The sequence below is a fragment of the Cetorhinus maximus genome, chromosome 12 (genome assembly GCF_964194155.1).
Source record: "Cetorhinus maximus chromosome 12, sCetMax3.hap1.1, whole genome shotgun sequence".
Taxonomy (NCBI): Eukaryota; Metazoa; Chordata; class Chondrichthyes; order Lamniformes; family Cetorhinidae; genus Cetorhinus; species Cetorhinus maximus.
The window spans coordinates 70,523,256-70,544,689 of NC_135890.1; the positions used below are offsets into that span (position 1 = coordinate 70,523,256).

The following is a 21,434-nucleotide window of genomic DNA, read 5'->3' on the forward strand; positions in this document are numbered from 1 at the left end:
GGGCAGAGCAGAACTAGAGACCGTCAATATAATGAGTCTCCAGGAGCAGAATTTTTGCCCTTGGCGGGGATGCTTGGCACCGCACCACGATTTTATGCGGGCGGGCCAATTAAGGCCCGCCCAGTGTGGAACGTGAACTGCAGTGCTCAGCGCTGCCTGTGCGGGCGAGGGAGGAGGGCGAGCGGGCCTAGTGTGAAAGAATGCTTCAGTCTCCCTGAGGCACGGAGCTGCCTCAGGGAGATGAAGCACTGTTTAAAAAAACTAATGAAAATAAAAATGTCTTAAAACATGTCCCCTCATGTGACTCTGTCACATGAGCAGGGATATGTTTTTAATTCAAGTGTAAAATTTTTGTTTTACGTTCATTTGCTTTAGGAAACCTCAGCCTGCCCATGGGTGAGGTTTCCTAAAAAATGCAAAAGCTGCTTGGCCTTTTCGCCTGCCCATCAATCATTAGGTTGAATGGCCAGTGAAAAATTCAGCACAATTGTTAACTTAATGGCTTTAATAGGCCTTTTAATTGTCGGCGGGTGCATTGCCGGCTCCAGCACGTGCCCGCTGACTGAAATTCCGCGAGAGTGCGCGCTGACGTCGGCACACTTGGCCGACATCAACGCTCTTAATTTCATGCTCGTGCGTGTCGGGCACATGCCCACACACCGGGCAAAAATTCCTGCCCCAAGGAATCCAGTAGGGAATTCAGGAGAAAATGTTTTACTCAGAGTGGTGAGAATGTGGAACTCACTACCACAGAGAGTGGTTGAAGTGAATAGTGTAGATGTATTTAAGGGGAAGCTCGACAAACATATGAGGGAGAAGGGAATAGAGGATTACGATGGTAGATTTAGATGAGAGAAGGGTTGTGTGGTTCATAAATGCTATCAGGGACTGGTTAGGCCCTATAATGAGAGAGTGTCAGGGACTGGTTAGGCCCTATAATGTGAGTGTGTGAGGAGCTCACCACAATGAGAGTGTGTGAGGTGCTCACTACAATGAGAGCCTGTTTCTGTGCCGCATTTCATATGTAATCGTATGTAAGCCTCATCCATTGACTGTGCTGATGGGAAAATTGCTGCACATCCTCACACACTCTCTCATTATAGTAAGCTGCTCACACACTCGCTCATTATAGTGAGCTCATCACACACTCTCTTGTAATATGAGCTCCTCACACACTCACATTCTAGTGAGCTCCTTACATTCCGTCATTATAGTGAGCTCCTCACACACTCTCTCATTGTATTGAGCTCCCCACACTCTCTCATTATACTGAGCTCCTCACACTCTCATTATACTGAGCTCCAAACACTCCCATTATAGTGAGCTGATCACACACTCTCTCATAAAAGTGAGCTCCTCACACACTCTCTCATTGCAGTGAGCTCCCCACTCTCTCTCATTATACTGAGCTCCTCACACTCTCATTATAGTGAGCTCCTCACACACTCTCTCATCATAGTGAGCTCCTCACACACCCACTCATTATACTGAGCTCCTCACACTCTCATTATAGTCAGCCCCTCACACACTCTCTCATTATTTTGAGCCCCTTGCACCCTCTCTAATTGTACTGAGCTGCTCACTCTCTCATTATAGTGAGTTCCTCACACACTCTCTCATTATAGGGAGCTCTTCACACTCTCTCATTGTAGGGAACTACTCACACTCTCATTATAGTGAGCCCCCCAACACTCATTATAGTGAGCTCCTCACACACGCTCTCATTATTGTGAGCTCCTCACACACTCCCTCATTATAGTGAGCTCCTCACACTCTCTCATTTTAGTGAGCACCTCACACACCCTCATTGTAGCGAGCTCCTCACACACTCACATTTTAGTGAGCATCTCAGATTCTCTCATTATAGTGAGCTCCTCACACCCTCTCTCATTGTAGTGAGCTCTTCACACACTCTCATTGCAGTGAGCTCTTCACACACTTTCTCATTGTAGTGAGCTCCTCACACGCTCTCTCATTGTACTGAGCTGCTCACACTCGCATTATTGTGAGCTCCTCACACACTCTCTCATTATAGTGAGCGCCTCACACTCATATTTTAGTGAGCTCCTTACACACTCACATTATACTGAGCTCCTCACACTGTCTCATTGTAGTGAGCTCCTCACACACTCACATTATTCTGAGCATCTCAAACTCTCTCATTATATTGAGCTCCACTCTCTTGTAATGTGAGCTCCTCACACTCTCATTGTTGTGAGCTCCCCACACTCTCTCTTTATAGTGAGCTCCACACACTCCATTATTGTGAGCTCATCACACGCTCTCTCATTCTAGTGAGCTCTGCACACACTCTCGCATTGTATTGAGCTCCCCACACTCTCTCATTATAGTGAGCTCCAAACACTCCCATTATAGTGAGCTGATCACCCACTCCCTCATTAATATGAGCTCCTCACACACCCTCTCATTATACTGAGCTCCTCACACTCTCATTATACTGAGCTCCTCAACACTCATTATAGTGAGCCCCTCACACACACTCTCATTATTTTGAGCTCCTCGCACCCTCTCCAATTGTACTGAGCTGCTCACTCTCTCATTGTAGTGAGCAGTTCACACACTCTCATTGTAGTGAGCTCTGCACACACTCTCTCATTGTAGTGAGCTCCTCACACTCTCATTGTTGTGAGCTCCCCACTCTCTCTCATTATAGTGAGCTTCACACGCTCCCATTATAGTGAGCTCATCACACACTCATTGTAGTGAGCTCCTCACACACTCACATTAAAGTGAGCATCTCACACTCTCTCATTATATTGAGCTCCTCACACATTCTCTTGTAATATGAGCTCCTCACACACTCACTTTATGGTGAGCTCCTCACATTCTCTCATTATAGTAAGCTCCTCCAACCCTCTCTCATTGTAGTGAGCTCTTCACACATTCTCATTGTAGTGAGCTCTGCACACACCCTCTCATTGTAGTGAGCTCCTCACACTCTCATTGTTGTGGGCTCCTCACTCTCATTATCGTGAGCTTATCACACGCTCTCTCACTATTGTGAGCTCCACACACTCCCATTATAGTGAGCTCATCACACACTCTCTCATTATAGTGAGCTCCCCACACTCTCTCATTATAGTGAGCTGCACACACTCCCATTATAGTGAGCTCATCACACTCTCTCTCATTATAGTGAGCTCCTCACACACTCTCTCATTGTAGTGAGCTCCCCACTCTCTCTCATTATACTGAGCTCCTCACACTCTCATTATAGTGAGCTCCTCACACACTATCTCATTATAGTGAGTGCCTCACACACCCTCTCATTATACTGAGCTCCTCACACTCTCATTATAGTGAGCCCCTCACACACTCTCTCGTTATTTTGAGCTCCTCGCACCCTCTCTAATTGTACTGAGCTCCTCTCTCTCTCTCATTATAGTGAGCTCCTCACACACTCTCTCATTATAGGGAGCTCCTCACACTCTCTCATTGTAGTGAACTACTCACACTCTCATAATAGTGGGTCCCCCAAATCTCATTATAGTGAGCTCCTTACACACGCTCTCATTATTGTGAGCTTCTCACACACACTCTCATTGTACTGAGCTGCTCACACTCTCGTTATAGTGAGCTCCTCACACACTCTCTCATTATAGTGAGCTCCATTCTCTCATAATAGGAGCTCCTCACACACTCACACTATGGTGAGCTCCTCACATTCTCTCAGTATAGTGAGCTCCTCACACCCTCTCTCATTGTAGTGAGCTCCTCACACGCTCTCTCATTGTACTGAGCTGCTCACACTCGCATTATTGTGAACTCTTCACACACTCTCATTATAGTGAGCGCCTCACCCTCTCACATTATAGCGAGCTGCTTACACACTCACATTGTACTAAGCTCCTCACACTCTCTCATTGTAGCGAGCTCCTCACACATTCACATTATAGTGAGCATCTCACACTCTCTCATTATATTGAGCTCCTCACACACACTTTATGGTGAGCTCCTCACATTCTCTCATTATAGTGAGCTCCTCACACCCTCTCTCATTATAGGGAGCTCCTCACACTCTCTCATTGTACTGAACTACTCACACTCTCATTATAGTGAGCCCCCCAACACTCATTATAGTGAGCTCCTCACACACGCTCTCATTGTAGTGAGCTCCCCACACTCTCTCATTATAGTGAGCTCCACACACTCCCATTATAGTGAGCTCATCACACACTCTCTCATTATCGTGAGCTCCTCACACATACTCTCTCATTGTAGTGAGCTCCCCACTCTCTCTCATTATACTGAGCTCCTCACACTCTCGTTATAGTAAGCTCCTCACACACTCTCTCATTATAGTGAGCTCCTCACACACCCTCTCATTATACGGAGCTCCTCACACTCTCATTATACGGAGCTCCTCAACACTCATTATAGTGTGCCCCTCACACACTCTCTCGTTATTTTGAGCTCCTCACACCCTCTCTAATTGTACTGAGCTGCTCACTCTCTCACTATAGTGAGCACCTCTCACACTCTCTCATTATAGGTAGCTCCTCACACTCTCTCATTGTAGTGAGCTACTCACACTCTGATTATAGTGAGCCCCTCAACACTCATTACAGTGAGCTCCTCACACACTCTCTCATTGTACTGAGCTGCTCACACTCTCGTTATAGTGAGCTCCTCACATTCTCTCATTATAGTGAGCACCTCACACATTCTCATTGTAGCGAGCTTCTCACACACTCACCTTATAGTGAGCATCTCATATTCTCTCATTATAGTGAGCTCCTCACACTCTCTCATTAAAGTGAGCTGCTCACACACTCCCTTGTAACATGAGCTCCAGACACACTCCCATTATAGTGGGCTCATCACACACTCTCTAATTATCGTGAGCTCCTCACACATTCCCTGATCGTAGTGAGCTCCTCATGCACTCTCTTATTGTAGTGAGCTCCCCGCACTGTCTCGTTATAGTGATCTCCACACGGCCCCATTATAGTGAGCTAATCACACACTCATTATAGTGAGCTCCTCACACACTCTCTCATTGTAGTGAGCTCCCCACTCTCTCTCATTATACTGAGCTCCTCACACTCTCATTATAGTGAGCTCCTGACACACTCTCTCATTATAGTGAGCTCCTCACACTCTCTCACATTATACTGAGCTCCTCACACTCTAATTATACTGAGCTCCTCAACGCTCATTATAGTGAGCCCCTCACACACCCTCTCGTTATTTTGAGCTCCTCGCACCCTCTCTAATTGTACTGAGCTGCTCACTCTCTCATTGTAGTGAGCAGTTCATACACTCTCATTGTAGTGAGCTCTGCACACACTCTCTCATTGTAGTGAGCTCATCACACTCTCATTTTTGTGAGCTCCCCACTCTCTCTCATTATAGTGAGCTGCACACACTCCCATTATAGTGAGCTCATCACACACTCTCTCATTGTAGTGAGCTCCTCACACACTCTCTCATTGTAGTGAGCTCCCCACACTCTTCATTATAGTGGGCTAATCACACACTCTCTCATTATAGTGAGCTCCTCACATACTCTCTCATTGTAGTGAGCTCCCCACTCTCTCTCATTATACTGAGCTCCTCACACTCTCATTATAGTGAGCTGCTCACACACTCTCTTGTAACATGAGCTCCAAACACACTCCCATTATAGTGAGCTCATCACACACCCTCTCATTATCGTAAGCTCCTCAGACATTCCCTGATTGTAGTGAGATCCTCACGCACTCTCTTATTGTAGTGAGCTCCCCACACTCTCTCATTATAGTGAGCTCCACATGGCCCCATTATATTGAGCTAATCACACACTCTCTCATTATAGTGAGCTCCTCACACACTCTCTCATTGTAGTGAGCTCCCCACTCTCTCTCATTATACTGAGCTCCTCACACTCTCATTATAGTGAGCTCCTGACACACTCTCTCATTATAGTGAGCTCCTCACACTCTCTCTCATTATACTGAGCTCCTCACACTCTAATTATACTGAGCTCCTCAACGCTCATTATAGTGAGCCCTTCACACACCCTCTCGTTATTTTGAGCTCCTCGCACCCTCTCTAATTGTACTGAGCTGCTCACTCTCTCATTGTCGTGAGCAGTTCACACACTCTCATTGTAGTGACCTCTGCACACACTCTCTCATTGTAGTGAGCTCCTCACACTCTCATTGTTGTGAGCTCCCCACTCTCTCTCATTATAGTGAGCTCCACACACTCCCATTATAGTGGGCTAATCACACACTCTCTCATTATAGGCAGCTCCTCACATACTCTCTCATTGTAGTGAGCTCCCCACTCCCTCTCATCATACTGAGCTCCTCACACTCTCATTATAGTGAGCTCCTCCCTATGCTCACTCATTATAGTAAGCTCCTCTCACATCCTCTCATTATACTGAGCTCCTCACACTCTCATTATACTGACCTCCTCAACACTCATTATAGTGTGCCCCTCACACACTCTCTCATTATTTTGAGCTCCTAACACCCTCTCTAATTTTACTGAGCTGCTCACTCTCTCATTATAGTGAGCTCCTCACACACTCTCTCATTACAGTGAGCTCCTCACACTCTCTCATTGTAGTGAGCTACTCACACTCTGATTATAGTGAGCCCCTCAACACTCATTATAGTGAGCTCCTCACACACTCTCTCATTGTACTGAGCTGCTCACACTCTCGTTATAGTGAGCTCCTCACATTCTCTCATTGTAGTGAGCACCTCACACATTCTCATTGTAGCGAGCTTCTCACACACTCACCTTATAGTGAGCATCTCATATTCTCTCATTATAGTGAGCTCCTCACACTCTCTCATTACAGTGAGCTGCTGACACACTCTCTTGTAACATGAGCTCCAGACACACTCCCATTATAGTGAGCTCATCACACACTCTCTCATTATTGTGAGCTCCTCACACATTCCCTGATTGTAGTGAGCTCCTCACGCACTCTCTTATTGTAGTGAGCTCCCCACACTCTCTCATTATAGTGAGCTCCTCACACACTCTCTCATTGTAGTGAGCTCCCCACTCTCTCTCATTATACTGAGCTCCTCACACTCTCATTATAGTGAGCTCCTGACACACTCTCTCATTATAGTGAGCTCCTCACACTCTCTCTCATTATACTGAGCTCCTCACACTCTCATTATACTGAGCTCCTCAACGCTCATTATAGTGAGCCCTTCACACACCCTCTCGTTATTTTGAGCTCCTCGCACCCTCTCTAATTGTACTGAGCTGCTCACTCTCTCATTGCCGTGAGCAGTTCACACACTCTCATTGTAGTGAGCTCTGCACACACTCTCTCATTGTAGTGAGCTCCTCACACTCTCATTGTTGTGAGCTCCCCACTCTCTCTCATTATAGTGAGCTCCACACACTCCCATTATAGTGAGCTGATCACCCACTCTCTCATTATAGGCAGTTCCTCACATACTCTCTCATTGTAGTGAGTGCCCCACTCCCTCTCATTATACTGAGCTCCTCACACTCTCTTTATAGTGAGCTCCTCCTACACTCTCTCATTATAGTAAGCTCCTCTCACACCCTCTCATTATACTGAGCTCCTCACACTCTCATTATACTGAGCTCCTCAACACTCATTATAGTGGGCCCCTCACACACTCTCTCGTTATTTTGAGCTCCTCACACCCTCTCTAATTGTACTGAGCTGCTCACTCTCTCATTATAGTGAGCTCCTCACACACTCTCTCATTACAGGGAGCTCCTCACACTGTCTCATTGTAATGAGCTACTCACACTCTGATTATAGTGAGCCCCTCAACACTCATTATAGTTAGCTCCTTACACGCTCTCTCATTATAGTGAGCTCCTCACACACTCTCTCATTGTACTGAGCTGCTCACACTCTCGTTGTAGTGAGCTCCTCACATTCTCTCATTATAGTAAGCTCCTCACATTCTCTCATTGTAGTGAGCACCTCACACACTCTCATTGTAGCGAGCTTCTCACGCACTCACCTTATAGTGAGCATCTCATATTCTCTCATTATAGTGAGCTCCTCACACTCTCTCATTATAGTGAGCTGCTCACACACTCTCTTGTAACATGAGCTCCAGACACATTCCCATTATAGTGAGCTCATCACACACACTCTCATTATAGTGAGCTCCTCACAGACTCCCATTATAGTGAGCTCATCACAGACTCTCTCATTATAGTGAGCTCCTCACACACTCTCTCATGATAGTCAGCTCCTCACACACTCATTGGACTGAGCTGCTCACACTCGCGTTATTGTGAGTACCTCACACACTCTCTCATTGTAGTGAGCTTCTCACAATCTCACATTATAGTGAGCGCCTCACACTTTCTCATTATAGTGAGCACCTAACATTCTCTCATTATAGTGAGCTCCTCATACTCTCTCATTGTATTGAGCACCTCACACATTCTCATTGTAGCGAGCTCCTCACACACTCTTTATAGTGAGCATCTCACATTCTCTCATTATAGTGAGCTCCTCACACTCTCTCATTATAGTGACCTCCTCACTTTCTCTCATTCTAGTGAGCTCCTCACACATTCTCTCATTGTAGTGAGCTCCCCACACTCTCTCATTATAGTGAGCTGCTCACACACTCTCTTGTAACATGAGCTCCAGACACACTCCCATTATAGTGAGCTCATCACACACTCTCTCATTATTGTGAGCTCCTCACACATTCCCTGATTGTAGTGAGCTCCTCACGCACTCTCTTATGGTAGTGAGCTCCCCAAACTCTCTCGTTATAGTGAGCTCCACACAGCCCCATTATGTTAAGCTAATCACACACACTCTCATTTTTGTGAGCTCCACACGCTCTCTTTTATTATAGTGAGCTCCTCAACCCTCTCATTATAGTGAGCTCCTCACACACTCCATATTATAGTGAGCTCCACACGCTCTCTTTTATTATAGTGAGCTCCTCAACACCCTTATTATAGTGAGCTCCTCACACATTCTCTCATTATAGTGAGCTCCTCACACAATCTCTCATTGTACTGAGCTGTTCACACTCATTATAGTGCGCTCCTCACACGCTCATTATAGTGAGCTCCTCACACACTCCACATTATAGTGAGCTCCTCACGCACTCTTTCATTATAGTGAGCTCCTCATACTCTCTCTCATTATAGTGAGCTCCTCACACTCTCATTGTAGTGAGCTCCTCACACACTATCTCATTATAGTGAGCTCCTCACACAGTCTCTCATTGTACTGAGCTGCTACACTCTCATTATAGTGCGCTCCTCACACTCTCTAATTATAGTGAGCTCCTCACACAGTCTCTCGTAATATGCGCTCATCACACACACACATCATAGTAAGCTCCTCACTGTTGTAAGCTCACTATAATGAGAGAGTGTGTGTAATTAACTCACTGTAATGAGAGTGTTGAGGAGCTCACTATAATAAAAGAGTGTGTGAGGAGCTCACTATAATGCAGAGTGTGTGAGGAGCTCAGTATAATGAGTGTTGAGGGGCTCAGTACAATGAGAGAGTGGGTGAGGAGCTCCTCACATTCTCTCATTATAGTGAGCACCTCACACCCTCTCTCATTGTAGTGAGCACTTCACACACTCGCATTTTAGTCAGCTCCATACATACACTCTTATTGTAATGAGCTCCTCATGCTCTCATTATAGTGAGCTCCGCACACTCTCTCATGATAGTAAGCTCCTCACAGACTCCCATTATAGTGAGCTCCTCACACATTCCCTGATTGTAGTGTGCTCCGCACACCCTCTCTCATTGTGCTGAGCACCTCAACACTCTCATTATAGTGAGCTACTCACATCCTCTTCATTATACTGAGCTCCTCACACTCTCTTTATAGTGAGCACTTCAACACTCTCATTATAGTGAGCTCCTCACACACTCTCTCATGATAGTGAGCTCCTCACACACTCTTTCATTGGACTGAGCTGTTCACACTCACGTTATTGTGAGCTCCTCACACTCTCTCATTGTAATGAGCACCTCACACATTCTCATTGTAGCAAGCTCCTCACACACTCACTTTATAGTGAGCATCTCACATTCTCTCATTATAGTGAGCTCCTCAGACTCTCTCATTATAGTGAGCTCCTCACTTTCTCTCATTCTAGTGAGCTCCTCACACATTCTCTCATTGTAGTGAGCTCCCCACACTCTCTCATTATAGTGAGCTCCAAACACTTCCATTATAGTGAGCTTCTCACACACTCTCTCATTATAGTGAGCTCTCCACTCTCTCTCATTATACTGAGATCCTCACACTCTCATTATAGTGAGCCCCTCACACACTCTCTCATTATAGTGAGCTCCTCACACTCTCACTCATTATACTGAGCTCCTCACACTCTCATTATACTGAGCTCCTCAACGCTCATTATAGTGAGCCCTTCACACACCCTCTCGTTATTTTGAGCTCCTCGCACCCTCTCTAATTGTACTGAGCTGCTCACTCTCTCATTGTCGTGAGCAGTTCACACACTCTCATTGTAGTGAGCTCTGCACACACTCTCTCATTGTACTGAGCTGCTCACACTTTCATTATAGCAAGCTTCTCACACACTCACCTTATAGTGAGCATCTCACATTCTCTCATTATAGTGAGCTCTTCACACTCTCTCATTATAGTGAGCTGCTCACACACTCTCTTGTAGCATGAGCTCCAGACACACTCCCATTATAGTGAGCTGATCACACACTCGCTCATTATCGTGAGCTCCTCACACATTCCCTGATTGTAGTGAGCTTCTCACGCACTCTCTTATTGTAGTGAGCTCCCCACACTCTCTCGTTATAGTCAGCTCCACATGGCCCCATTATATTGAGCTAATCACACACTCTCTCATTATCGTGGGCTCCTCACCCACTCTCTCATTGTACTGAGTCCCTCAACACTCTCATTATAGTGAGCTCCTCACACACTCTCTCATTATAGTGAGCTCCTCACACACTCTTTCGTAATATGAGCTTATCACACACTCTTGCATCATAATAAGCCCCTCACATTCTCTCGTTATAGTGAGCTCCTCACACCCTCTCTCATTGTAGTGAGCACTTCACACACTCTCATTGTAGTCAGCTCCATACACACACCCTCATTGTAATGAGCTCCTCACACTCTCATTATAGTGAGCTCCCCACACTCTCTCATGCTAGTAAGCTTCTTACACACTCCCATTATAGTGAGCTCATCAAACACTCGCTCATTATATTGAGCTCCTCACACATTCCCTGATTGTAGTGTGCTCATCACACACTCTTTCATTGTGCTGAGCACCTCAACACTCTCATTATAGTGAGCTCCTCACACACTCTCTCGTAATATGAGCTCATCACACACTCACGTCATAGTAAGCTCCTCACATTCTCTCATTATAGTGAGCTTCTCATACCCTCTCTCATTGTAGTGAGCACTTCACACACTCTCATTGTAGTCAGCTCCATACACACACCCTCATTGTAATGAGCTGCTCTGACTCTCAGTATATTGAGCTCCCCACACTCTCTCATGATAGTAAGCTCCTCACACACTCCCAGTATTTTGAGCTCATCACACACTCTCTCATTATAGTGAGCTCCTCACACATTCCCTGATTGTAGTGTGCTCCTCACACACTCTCTCATTGTGCTGAGCACCTCAACACTCTCATTATAGTGAGCTACTCACATACTCCTCATTATAGTGAGCTCCTCACACACTCTCTCATTATAGTGAGCTCCTCACACTCTCTCTCATTATAGTGAGCTCCTCACACTCGCTTTATAGTGAGCACCTCAACACTCTCATTATAGTGAGCTCCTCATACACTCTCTCATTGTAGTGAGCTCCTCACACACTCTCTCATTGTACTGAGCTGCTCACACTCGCATTATTGTGAGCTCCTCACACACTCTCTCATTATAGTGAGCTCCTCACACTCTCACATTACAGTGAGCGCTTCACATTTTCTCATTACAGTGAGCACCTCACATTCTCTCATTATAGTGAGCTCCTTACACACTCACATTATAGTGAGCTCCTCACACTCTCTCATTGTAGTGAGCATCACACACACTCTCATTGTAGCGAGCTCCTCACACACTCACTTTATAGTGAGAATCTCACATTCTCTCATTACAGTGAGCTCCTCACACTCTTATTATAGTGAGCTCCTCACACTCTCTCATTATAGTGAGCTCCTCACACACTCTCTCGTAACATGAGCTCCAGTCACACTCACATTATAGTGAGCTCCTCACATTCTCTCATTATAGTGAGCTCCTCACACTCTCTCATTGTAGTGTACTCCCCACTATCTCTCATTACACTGAGCTCCTCACACTCTCATTATACTGAGCTGCTCAACACTCATTATAGTGGGCCCCTCACACACTCTCTCGTTATTTTGAGCTCCTCGCACCCTCTCTAATTGTACTGAGCTGCTCACTCTCATTATAGTGAGCTCCTCACACTCTCTCATTGTAGTGAACTACTCACACTCATTATAGTGAGCCCCTCAACACTCATTATAGTGAGCCCCTCAACACTCATTATAGTGAGCTCCTCACACACTCTCTCATTATTGTGAGCTCTTCACACACTCTCTCATTGTATTGAGCTGCTCACACTCTCGTTATAGTGAGCTCCTCACACACTCTCTCATTATAGTGAGCTCCTCACTCTCTCATTGTAGTGAGCACCTCACACACTCTCATTGTAGCGAGCTCCTCACACACTCACATTATAGTGAGCATCTCACATTCTCTCATTATAGTGAGCTCCTCACACCCTCTCATCGTAGTGAGCTCTTCACACACTCTCATTGTAGTGAGCTCTTCACACACTCTCTCATTGTAGTGAGCTCCTCACATACTCCCATTATAGTCAGCTCATCACACGTTCCCTGATTGTAGTGAGCTCCTCACACACTCTCTCATTGTACTTAGCTGCTCACAGTCTCGTTATAGTGAGCTCCATACACTCCGATTATAGTGAGCTTATCTCACACTCTCTAATTATAGTGAGCTCCTCACACACTCTCTCATTGTAGTGTACTCCCCACTATCTCTCATTATACTGAGCTCCTCACACTCTCATTATATTGAGCTCCTGACACACTCTCTCATTATAGTGAGTTCCTCACATGCCCTCTAATTATACTGAGCTCCTTAACACTCATGATAGTGGGCCCCTCACACACTCTCTCATTATTTTGAGCTCCTCGCACCCTCTCTAATTGTACTGAGCTGCTCACTCTCTCATTATAGTGAGCTCCTCACACTTTCTCATTGTAGTGAACTACTCACTCATTATAGTGAGCCCCTCAACACTCATTATAGTGAGCTCCTCACACACTCTCTCATTATTGTGAGCTCCTCACACACTCTCTCATTGTATTGAGCTGCTCACACTCTCATTATAGTGAGCTCCTCACACACTCTCTCATTATAGTGAGCTCCACACACTCTCTCATTGTAGTGAGCTCCTCACATACTCCCATTATAGTCAGCTCATCACACATTCCCTGATTGTAGTGAGCTCCTCACACACTCGCTCATTGTAGTGAGCTCCCCACACTCTCTCATTAAAGTGAGCTCCTTACACACTCTCTCATTGTATTGAGCCCCTCAACACTCTCTTTACATTGAGCTCGTCACACACTCTCTCATTATAGTTAGCTCCTCACTCACTCTCTCATTGTACTGAGTTGCTCACACTCTCATTATAGTGAGCTCCTCACACACTCTCTCATTATAGTGAGCTCCTCGCACACTCACATTATAGTAAGCACCTCATACTTTCTCATTATAGTGAGCTCCTCACATTCTCTCATTATAGTGAGCTCTCAGATTATTAGTGAGCTCCTCACACTCTCTCATTATAGTGAGCTCCTCACATTCTCTCATTGTAGTGAGCTCCTCACACTCTCATTATAGTGAGCTCCCCACACTCTCTCAGTATAGTGAGCTTCTCACACACTCCCATTATAGTGAGCTCCTCATACACTCTCTCATTGTAGTGAGCTCCCCATACTCTCTCATTATAGTGAGCTCCTCACACCCTCTCTCATTGCAGTGAGCTCTTCACACACTCTCATTGTAGTGAGCTGTGCACACACTCTCTCATTGTAGTGAGCTCCCCACACTCTGTCATTATAGTGAGCTCCCCACACACTCTCTCATTATCGTGAGCTCCTCACATATTTTCTCATTATACTGAGCTCCTCACACTCTCATTATAATGAGCTCCTCACACCCTCTCTCATTGTACTGAGTTGCTCACACTCTCATTATAGTGAGCTCCTCACACTCTCTCATTATAGTGAGCTCCTCACACACTCTCTCATATTATGGGCTCCTCACACACTCACATTATAGTCAGCTCTTCACACACTCTCTCATTGTAGTGAGCTCCCCACACTCTCCCATTTTAGTTTGTTCCTCACACACTCCCATTATAGTGAGGTCATCACACTCTCTCATTATAGTGAGCTCCTCACACATTCCCTGATTGTAGTTAGCTCCTCACACACTCTCTCATTGTAGTGAGCTCCCCACACTCTCACTATAATGAGCTCCAGACACTCCCATTATAGTGAGCTCATCACACACTCTCTCATTATAGTGAGCTCCTCACACACTCTCTCATTGTAGTGAGCTCCTCACACTCTCATTAAAGTGAGCTCCTCGCACTCTCTCATTATAGTGTGCTCCTCACACACTCTCATTATAGTGAGCTGATCACACACTCTCTCATTTTAGTGAGGTCCTCTCGCTGTCTCACTTTGGTGAGCTCCTCACATGCGCTCTCTGTCTGTAGTCAGCTCCTTACATGCGTTCTCTCACTGTAGTGAGCTCCTCACACGCACTATCTCACTGTAGTGAGCTCCTTACATGCGCTCTCTCACTGCAATGAGTTCCTCACACACTCCCTCTAACTGTAGTGAGCTCCCCACACGTGCTTTCTCACTGTAGTGAGCTCCCCACACGTGCTTTCTCACTGTAGTGAGCTCCCCACACATGCTTTCTCACTGTAGTGAGCTCCCCACACGTGCTCTCTCACTGTAGTGAGCTCCCCACACATGCTTTCTCACTGTAGTGAGCACCCACACCTGCTCTCTCACTGCAGTGAGCTTCCCACATGCGCTCTCTCACTGTAGTGAGCTGCCCACATGCGCTCTCTCACTGTAGTGAGCTGCCCACATGCACTCTCTCACTGCAGTGAGCTTCCTACATGCGCTCTCTCACTGTTGTGAGCTGCCCACATGCGCTCTCTCACTGTAGTGAGCTGCCCACATGCACTCTCTCACTGCAGTGAGCTTCCTACGTGCGCTCTCTCACTGTAGTGAGCTCCCCACACAGGCTCTCTCACTGCAGTGAGCTTCCCACATGCGGTCTCTTACTGTAGTGAGCTCCCTACACGCGCTCTCTCATTGTAGTGAGCTCACTTGCGCTCTCTCATGTAGTGAGCTCCCCACACGCGCTCTCTCACTGTAGTGAGGTCCCACCTTTTCCCCTCCTTCCTCCAAAGGTGCTCAGTTAAGTTTGCAAGCAAAACAGGAGAAAGATCACAGTGTCATAAATTAATTGCGGTTTTTTCACTGTATTTGGTCACATTTTTTCATAAAGTTAAAGGAAATGTGAAAAAGACTTTTTGACTGGGATGGGGCCATCTGTGAAGTGAGATCATGTGATGAAACCTCCAGGAATACACCGAACAAAAGTTGGCATCCTTAAGCTGGAGTTCCACATGTTCTGCCTTCCTCCTGTACACCACCCAAGTGCCCTGGCAATGAGAGTTGGCACACTACCAAACCATTCGAGTCATCGTAGTGAAGGCTGATCCTGACACCCACACCTAGTTACTTCTAACAGTGGAGGTGAGGGATGTGACTGGATGGAACCAAAAGTGTGAGCTTTGGCTGAATTTCATATTCACCTCTGAGGTCACTCAGCACATGGGTAGGACTGTGAAAAAATTCTGGTACAGTCTCTTGAACAATATTAAACTTCAGACATGAAAGTAACCTTATTTGAACAGAAATAACAGTATACTCATACACTTTGGGGCAGATTTTCATCATGGAGGCCAGAATCAGGAGTCAGAAATTTCCCTGATGTTTTAATCCTGCCTCCATCACAGCAGTGTTGACCAGTGGGATCTTTACCTGGTGGAGGTGGGCCGGCATGGAGTTAGGTCTACTACCAGAGGAAGCAGGTTAAAAGGTCACTTGCATTCACAGAGACATTGTCCCAGTTATGCAGATCAGTGTAAGGTTCCCCTAACCCTCACCCCCCTCATCCTTCAAGCCCGCCCATCCCACCCACACAGTATCCACTAAAAATAGAACTCACAAGCCCTATAATATCATATGGAATTGTTAAAAAGCTCAGAAATCTGTCAAAATAAACAAACATTAATTGAATTGCCACTGTAAAATGATTGTCCTCTTCAGAGGCTCATAAAACTGTCAATATAAACAAGATCACATTCCCCTGGACAGTTGTGTAAACAAACCCTGCTGAGCAGAATCCATTAGAACTGTGATTCTGCTCAGCAGGATTTGTTTACACAGTTGTTCAGAGGGATGTCAATTTGATTGCCTGGCTGCCTTCCAAACCACTAACTGATTCTGCTCAGCAGCGTTTGTTTACAATTTGTTTACTAATGCACTTGAAGGTGTTTCCACGTTTACAATGCTTTTATTTCACATGACAGCTTGACAGATGCCAGAAGTAACAACCTGGCAATCACATTATTTAATGGTCACAAACTTTTCCAATCACAGCATAATCATAATTCACTTTAGTAAACTTGGATATAATCCAGGCTACAGGATTTATTGATGAATTGTAAAGGGGGAAACAGCGTTTTTACTCATCTTTTAGACTTTTCTTGCCTCCAATCCATAGTTCCCATCTCTATATGCCCACACTTAACAAGTGATTTAGAAAGGCTTCCAAAATGTGCTGAAAATTACAGAAGTTCTGAAATGCCCACTTCCAGAATTGTGCCGGCAACTTCTGACCAGTAACGTGTAGGGTTCCCAACCAGCCCTCTTTCATGCACTACTGAATACATCTGGAGATGGAAATGGAGTGTGGTGGGACCTCTGGATCCAGATCACGCCTGCCATTTTTTCAGCTCACCTGATGCATTTCGGTCCTGCATTGGGACCGCAAATTCTGGGCCTTGTACTTTGTACAGTAAGTTAATCTCTTTTCTCTCATTGATCTCCAGCATATACAAATTACTTCCGCAAAGGCTGTATGCCAGGAATGAATGTTAAAGGCAAACTTTGTAAAGTCTGCATTGGAAGGGAGCAAACTGGGACAAAACCGTTTAATCAAAGGTGTGCAGCAAACCATGATGAGCTTTACTATGGCAACATGGGCGCCTTGCGGTAAGTGTTACATCACAGAAACAGATAAGGGTTGTCTGCTATATTTCATTCGCCTGGTGTGAAGCACGCTGGGATGTCTTGAGATTGTGAAAAATGTTATAAAAATGCAAGTCTTTCTTTTCTCTTCTTTTCTACACATTCAAGTTAAGTAAATAAAAACTCAGCACGGGGAAGCTCCTGGTCTGATCCCTGTGTGTCCCAATTGCAGCTGGAACTGCAGTTTGGGGGCTACTATTGGTTTCAGCACCCCATGTCAGGGAGGAGAAAAGATCTACCAGAGTTCCCAATCATGAACAATATCAGTAACCCCCAAGAGCCCAACTGTACAATGGACATTTGGCGGGTACAGGTTCAATCCCTGGTTCCCCAATTCCAGAACCCCACTTGACCCACATTTGTAGCTTATATGCGAATGACTGATGGGTGAGGTATTGATTCATGGAATCACAGCCCTGGAGTACTGAGTACAGTACTGGTCTCCTTATTTAAGAAAGGACGTAAATGTGTTGGAAGCAGTTCAGAGTAGATTTACTAAACTAAAATCTGGAATGGGCTGTCTTATGAGGAAAGGTTGGGCAGACTAGGCTTGTATCCGCTGGAGTTTAGAAGAGTAAGAGGTGACTTGATTGAAACATACAAGATCCTGAGGGGCCTTGACAGGGTGGATGTGGAAAGGATGTTTCATCTTGTGGGAGGATCTAGTACTAGGGGCCACTGTTTCAAAATAAGGGGCCGCCCATTTAGGGATGAGGAGAAATGTTTTCTCTGAGGGTCGTGAGTCTTTGGAACACTTTTCCACAAAAGGAAGTGGAAGCAGAGTCTTTGAATATTTTTAAGGCAGAGCTAGATAGATTCTTGATTAATAAGGGGGTGAAAGATTATTGAGGGTATGTGGGAGGGTGGAGTTGAGGTTGAAATCAGATCAGCCATGATCATATTGAATGGCGGAGCGGGCTCAAGGGGCCAAGTGGCCTACTCCTGCTCCTAATTCGTATGTTCATAAAGAACTTTAGGAGAGGAGAGAAACCGAGAGCAGAAATTAAAAAGACTCAAACTTTCACAGTGATTCTAAAGTTAGATTTGATCTTACAACAGTGAAGCCCAGGAATAATAATATATTGGAGCTACTGGAAGAAGACTGGGGCATTGCAAAGAAAACTCGGGAAACACTAATTGAGAAACCATAACATAGAAACAGGAGTAGCCATTCAGCCTCTTGAATCTGTTCTGCCATTGAGCTCCATTCATCCATTTTTCTCCAAATTATTTGATAGCCTACTTAATAAAATCTATCAATCTCCATCTTGAAAGCCCAGTTGTCCCAGTGTTCAAACCCCTCTGGGAGAGCGTTCCAAATTCCTAACACCCTTTATGTGTAAAAGTGCTTCCCAATTTCCTCCCTTTTTCTATATTTTAACATTATGGTTCTTTGTTCTGGATTCCCCCACCCGAGGAAATATTTTCTCTGCATCTACCCCATTGAACCCTTTTATCATTTTAAACACCTTGATAAATTCAAGAAAATATGAGCTTAGTTTATAGAAACATAGAAAATAGGAGCAGGAGTAAGCCATTCGGCCCTTCGAGCCTGCTCCGCCATTCACAGAATCACAAAGTGCAGATGAGGCCCTTCGGCCCATCGAGTCTGCAATGACATGAGAGAGACACCTGACCTACCTACCTAATCCCATTTACCAGCACTTGGCCCATAACCTTGAATGTTATGACGTGCCAAGTGCTCATCCAGGTACTTTTTAAAGGATGTGAGGCAATCCAGCCATTATCATCATGGCTGATCATCCAACTCAATAGCCTGCTCCCGCTTTCTCCTCAATCCTTTGATCCCTTTCGCCCCAAGAGCTATATCTAACTCCTTCTTTGAAAACATACAATGTTTTGGCCTCAACTACTTTCTGTGGTAGCGAATTCCACAGGCTCACCACTCTCTGGGTGAAGAAATTTCTCCTCATCTCAGTCCTAAATGGTCCACCCTGTATCCTCAGACTGTGACCCCTGGTTCTGGACTCCCCCACCATCGGCAACATCCTTCTTGCATCTACCCTGTCTAGTCCTATTAGAATTTTATAGGTTTCTATGAGATCCCCCCTCATTCTTCTGAACTCCAGCAAATATAATCCTAACCGACACAATCTCTCCTCATATGTCAGTCCCGCCATCCCAGGAATCAGTCTGGTAAACCTTCGCTGCACTCCCTCTATAGCAAGAACGTCCTTCCTCAGATAAGGAGACCAAAACTGCACACAATATTCCAGGTGTGGTCTCACCAAGGCCCTGTATAATTGCAGCAAGACATCCCTGCTCCTGTACTCAAATCCTCTCGCTGTGAAGGCCAACATACCATTTGCCTTCTTTACCACCTGCTGCACCTGCATGCTTACGTTCAGCGACTGGTGTACGAGGACACCCAGGTCTCGTTGCACATTCCCCCCTCTCAATTTATAGCTATTCAGATAATAATCTGCCTTCCTGTTTTTGCTACCAATATGGATAACCTCACATTTATCCACATTATACTGCATCTGCCATGCATTTGCCCACTCACTCAGCTTGTCCAAATCACACTGAAGCATCCCTGCATCCTTTTCACAGCTCACCCTCCCACCCAGCTTTGCATCATCTGCAAATTTGGAGATATTACATTTAGTTCCCTCATCTAAATCATTAATATATATTGTGAATAGCTGGGGTCCCAGCACCAATCCCTGTGGTACCCCACTGGTCATTGCCTGCCATTTGGAAAAAGACCCGCTTATTCCTACTCTTTGTTTCCTGTCTGCCAACCAGTCTTCTATCCATCTCAACACAATACCCCCAACCCCATGTGCTTTAATTTTACACGCTAATCTCTTATGTGGGACTTTGTCGAAAGCCTTCTGAAAGTCCAAATAAACCACATCCACTATCTCCCTCTCATCAACTCTACTAGTTACATCCTCGAAAAATTCCAGTAGATTTGTCAAGCATGATTTCCCTTTTGTCCGATTTTGCCACTGTTTTCCAAGTGCTCAGCTATTAAATCTTTTATAATGGACTCTGGAACTTTCCCCACTACCAACGTCAGGCTGACTGGTCTATAATTCCCTGTTTTCTCACTACCTCCCTTTTTAAATAGTGGGGTTACATTAGCTACCCTCCAATCTGTAGGAACTGTTCCAAAGTCTATAGAATCTCGGAAGATGACCACTTCCTTAAGTACTCTGCGATGTAGATTATCAGGCCCTGGGGATTTATTGGCCTTCAATCCCATCAATTTCCCCAACACCATTTCCCTATTAATACTGATTTATTTCAGTTCCTTCCTCTCACTAAACCCTGTGTTCCCCAACATTTTTGTATGTTATTTGTGTCCTCCTTTGTGAAGACAGAATCAAAGTATGTAGTTAGTTGGTCAGCCATTTCTTTGTTCCCCATTATAAATTCCCCTGTTTCTGACTGTAAGGGACCTACAATTGTCTTCACCAATCTTTTTCTCTTCACATACCTATAGAAACTTTTACAGTCAGTTTTTATGTTCCCTGCAAGCTTACTCTTGTACTCTATTTTCCCCTTCTTAATCAATCCCTTGGTCCTCCTTTGCTGAATTCTAAACTGCTCCCAATCCTCAGGTCTGTTGTTTTTTCTGGCCAATCTGTATTCCTCTTCCTTGGATCTAATACCATCTCTAATTTCCCTTGTAAGCTGTGGTTTGGCCACCTTTCCTGTTTTACTTTTGCGCCAGACAGGAATAAACAATTGTTGCAGTTCACCCATGCGCTCTTTGAACGTTTGCCATTGCCTATCCACCATCATCCCTTTAAGTAACGTTTCCCAATCCATCATAGCCAACTCGTGTCTCATACCATCGTGGTTTCCTTTATTAAGATTCAGGACCCTAGTCTCAGAATCAACTATGTCACTCTCCATCTTGATGAAGAATTCTATCATATTATCGTCGCACATCCCCAAGGGGCCTCGCACAACTAGATTGCCAATTATTCCTTTCTCATTACACAATACCCAGTCTAGGATGGCCTGTTCTCTAGTTGGTTCCTCAA

The 21,434-nt window shown here is 45.2% G+C and overlaps 1 protein-coding gene across 1 annotated transcript in view; it reads left to right on the forward strand.

Moving 5' to 3' along the window:
• sxph (saxiphilin) overlaps window positions 1-21,434 on the forward strand; it is a 124,822-nt gene that overhangs the window by 90,829 nt on the left and 12,559 nt on the right. Inside the window, exon 13 of the mRNA XM_078552849.1 lies at window positions 17,217-17,379. Within this exon, the coding sequence (XP_078408975.1) occupies window positions 17,217-17,379 (163 nt within the window). The remainder of the gene's footprint in view (window positions 1-17,216; window positions 17,380-21,434) is intronic.